Source organism: Sinocyclocheilus anshuiensis, unplaced genomic scaffold (assembly GCF_001515605.1).
Source record: "Sinocyclocheilus anshuiensis isolate Anshui unplaced genomic scaffold, SAMN03320099.WGS_v1.1 scaffold1886, whole genome shotgun sequence".
NCBI lineage: Eukaryota > Metazoa > Chordata > Actinopteri > Cypriniformes > Cyprinidae > Sinocyclocheilus > Sinocyclocheilus anshuiensis.
This window is the reverse complement of record NW_015544234.1, coordinates 237,954-240,145: the sequence shown is the minus strand read 5'-3', so window position 1 is coordinate 240,145 and position 2,192 is coordinate 237,954. Positions and strand designations below refer to the sequence as shown.

Below are 2,192 nucleotides of genomic sequence, written 5' to 3'. Positions count from 1 at the left end.
CACTGTCGTCACTCCTCCTTTTATCCTTCCGGAGCTCCTCCGTGGGACTCGAGACCGGTGAGTGGCGCAGGTGTCATGCATTAGCATTTGCTCCACCGGCCTCGCTCCATTCCCACGGCTCTCGGCCCCGCCCTCACTCGTCACGGAGACCCAATGTTTCTGTCAAAATTCACTATAAATGTAATAATTAATTCCCTTTAAGTTAAATTTACCGGTTTCCCTTACAACAAAGAAAAAAGCAGTAAATGGAATTGGTAAAAATTTCCCAGAATGCTTTGTTTTTTTATGGTATGGTACAATTTTAATGGAAAACAGTATGTTACTGTCACTTTTTACAGTGTGAGGTTAACATGTATTTATTTTTATTTTTCCCACTGTAGACCTATTGTCATTGAAAGAGGAGAGACAAGAATCGGATGAAATCGAGGAGAAGGATCAGTATGTGGAACGTAGTAATTCTATAACTAGAAAAAAATCCATAAAGACTAAAAAGACTTCATCACGAAAAAGAGCCCAGAACACCAAATCTAACACCTGCCATCAGTGTGTAAAGAGTTGCTGTGGAAAAAAAGTCCTTGATGAACACATGAGAATTCACATTGGAGAGAAGCCTTTCACCTGCCCTCAGTGTGGAAAGAATTTCTGTCACAAAGGTAACTTTATAAGTCACATGAGAATCCACACCGGAGAGAAGCCTTTCACCTGCCAACAGTGTGGAAAGAATTTCCGTCACAAAGGTAACTTTATAAGTCACATGAGAATCCACACCGGAGAGAAGCCTTTCACCTGCCAACAGTGTGGAAAGAATTTCCGTCACAAAGGTAACTTTATAAGTCACATGAGAATCCACACCGGAGAGAAGCCTTTCACCTGCCAACAGTGTGCAAAGAGTTTCAGTCAAAGCGGGCACCTCATAACCCACACGAGAATTCACACTGGAGAGAAGCCTTTCACCTGCCAACAGTGTGGAAAACATTTCACTCAAAAGTGGAGCTTTTTAAAACACATGAGAATTCACACTGGAGAGAAGCCTTTCACCTGCCAACAGTGTGGAAAACATTTCACTCAGAAGTGGAGCTTTTTAAAACACACGAGAATTCACACTGGAGAAAAGCCATTCACATGTGATCAGTGTGGAAAGAGTTTTGCACTAAAAGAAACCCTAAATTCTCACATGAAAAATCACTTAGGAGAGAATGGCTATATATGTGATCAGTGTGGAAAGAGTTTCAGTCATAAAGTAAGCTTCAAGACTCACATGAGAGTTCACACTGGAGAGAAGCCTTACGCATGCTCTCAGTGTGTTAAGAGTTTCAGTCACAACGGGAACCTTACAAAGCACATGAGAATTCACACTGGAGAGAAACCTTACAACTGCAAACTGTGTGCGAAGAGCTTCTCACGACAAGGATCTCTTAAGAGTCACATGGTCGTTCACACGGGAGAGAAGCCGTTCACGTGTGATCGGTGTGGAAAGAGTTTCGGACGTAAAGTAAACCTTAATCAACATGTGAAGATTCACTTCAAGAGAGAGGAGTTTTAGATGTTGTCAGTATGGAATCATTTTTACAGACAGTAAAACCTTATGCATCATGTAATAACTGGAGAGAAGTGTGCCATCACTAGCTGCGTTTACCCAAATAATCCATTAGTAATCCATGAAAAGCCATAAACGCCTCAATCAGTCTGACTAAGCTCGATCCAAATGCAATTTCGATTGGATTGAAGGGGGGCTATAGACCTGAATTAATTTGATCCGTACACAGCAAAATCATTACTGTTATATTTCCAAAGACAGTGTAAAATACACAGTGTTGGTGTTATTTTAACATTATAAGTGTATAAAATAGCACTGCTGGTGTTGTCTACATCTTGGTGACGGTGTTAAATCACAGTGTTAAAGATGTTCATTTTTAATTGACCCAAACTGGTGTATATAACTGCAACTCCATGTATTGCTCATTGCATCTGTGTTTAACAGAACCATCATTTTCTCTTACAAGAAGAAAATCGGTAATGCGATTATAATGAGATTTTGACAATATTGCGATTTAATTTTACCTCATGTAAATGCAATACTTCGATCTAAATAATGCGATTATGCTCATAATCGCAGCAAGCATAATCGTATTAACATAGGTGGTGTACGCCTGTTTTAATCTAAATAAACAGGCTTGTAAACACCTTAAACA

The 2,192-nt window shown here is 39.9% G+C and overlaps 1 protein-coding gene across 2 annotated transcripts; it reads left to right on the top strand.

Moving 5' to 3' along the window:
* Nucleotides 1–221: 221 nt before the first annotated feature.
* On the top strand, nt 222–1,620 carry LOC107697550 (gastrula zinc finger protein XlCGF8.2DB-like). 2 transcript variants are annotated; one of them, XM_016498345.1, is made up of 3 exons: nt 222–288; nt 381–1,056; nt 1,309–1,620. In XM_016498345.1, the coding sequence occupies exons 1-3, from the start codon at nt 246–248 to the stop codon at nt 1,541–1,543; spliced, it is 954 nt and encodes a 317-aa protein (XP_016353831.1). In that variant the 5' UTR covers nt 222–245; the 3' UTR covers nt 1,544–1,620. The 2 variants fall into 2 exon arrangements, with proteins under 2 accessions (XP_016353831.1, XP_016353830.1); XM_016498344.1 differs by having other exon boundaries at nt 381–1,620.
* Nucleotides 1,621–2,192: the final 572 nt, after the last annotated feature.

Coding starts and splice junctions, on each gene's coding strand:
- LOC107697550 (XM_016498344.1), top strand. CDS start 246: ATGGAATTGGTAAAAATTTCCCAGAATGCTTTGTTTTTTTATG. Junction 289..380: donor GAATGCTTTGTTTTTTTATG/GTATGGTACAAT, acceptor TTCCCACTGTAG/ACCTATTGTCATTGAAAGAG.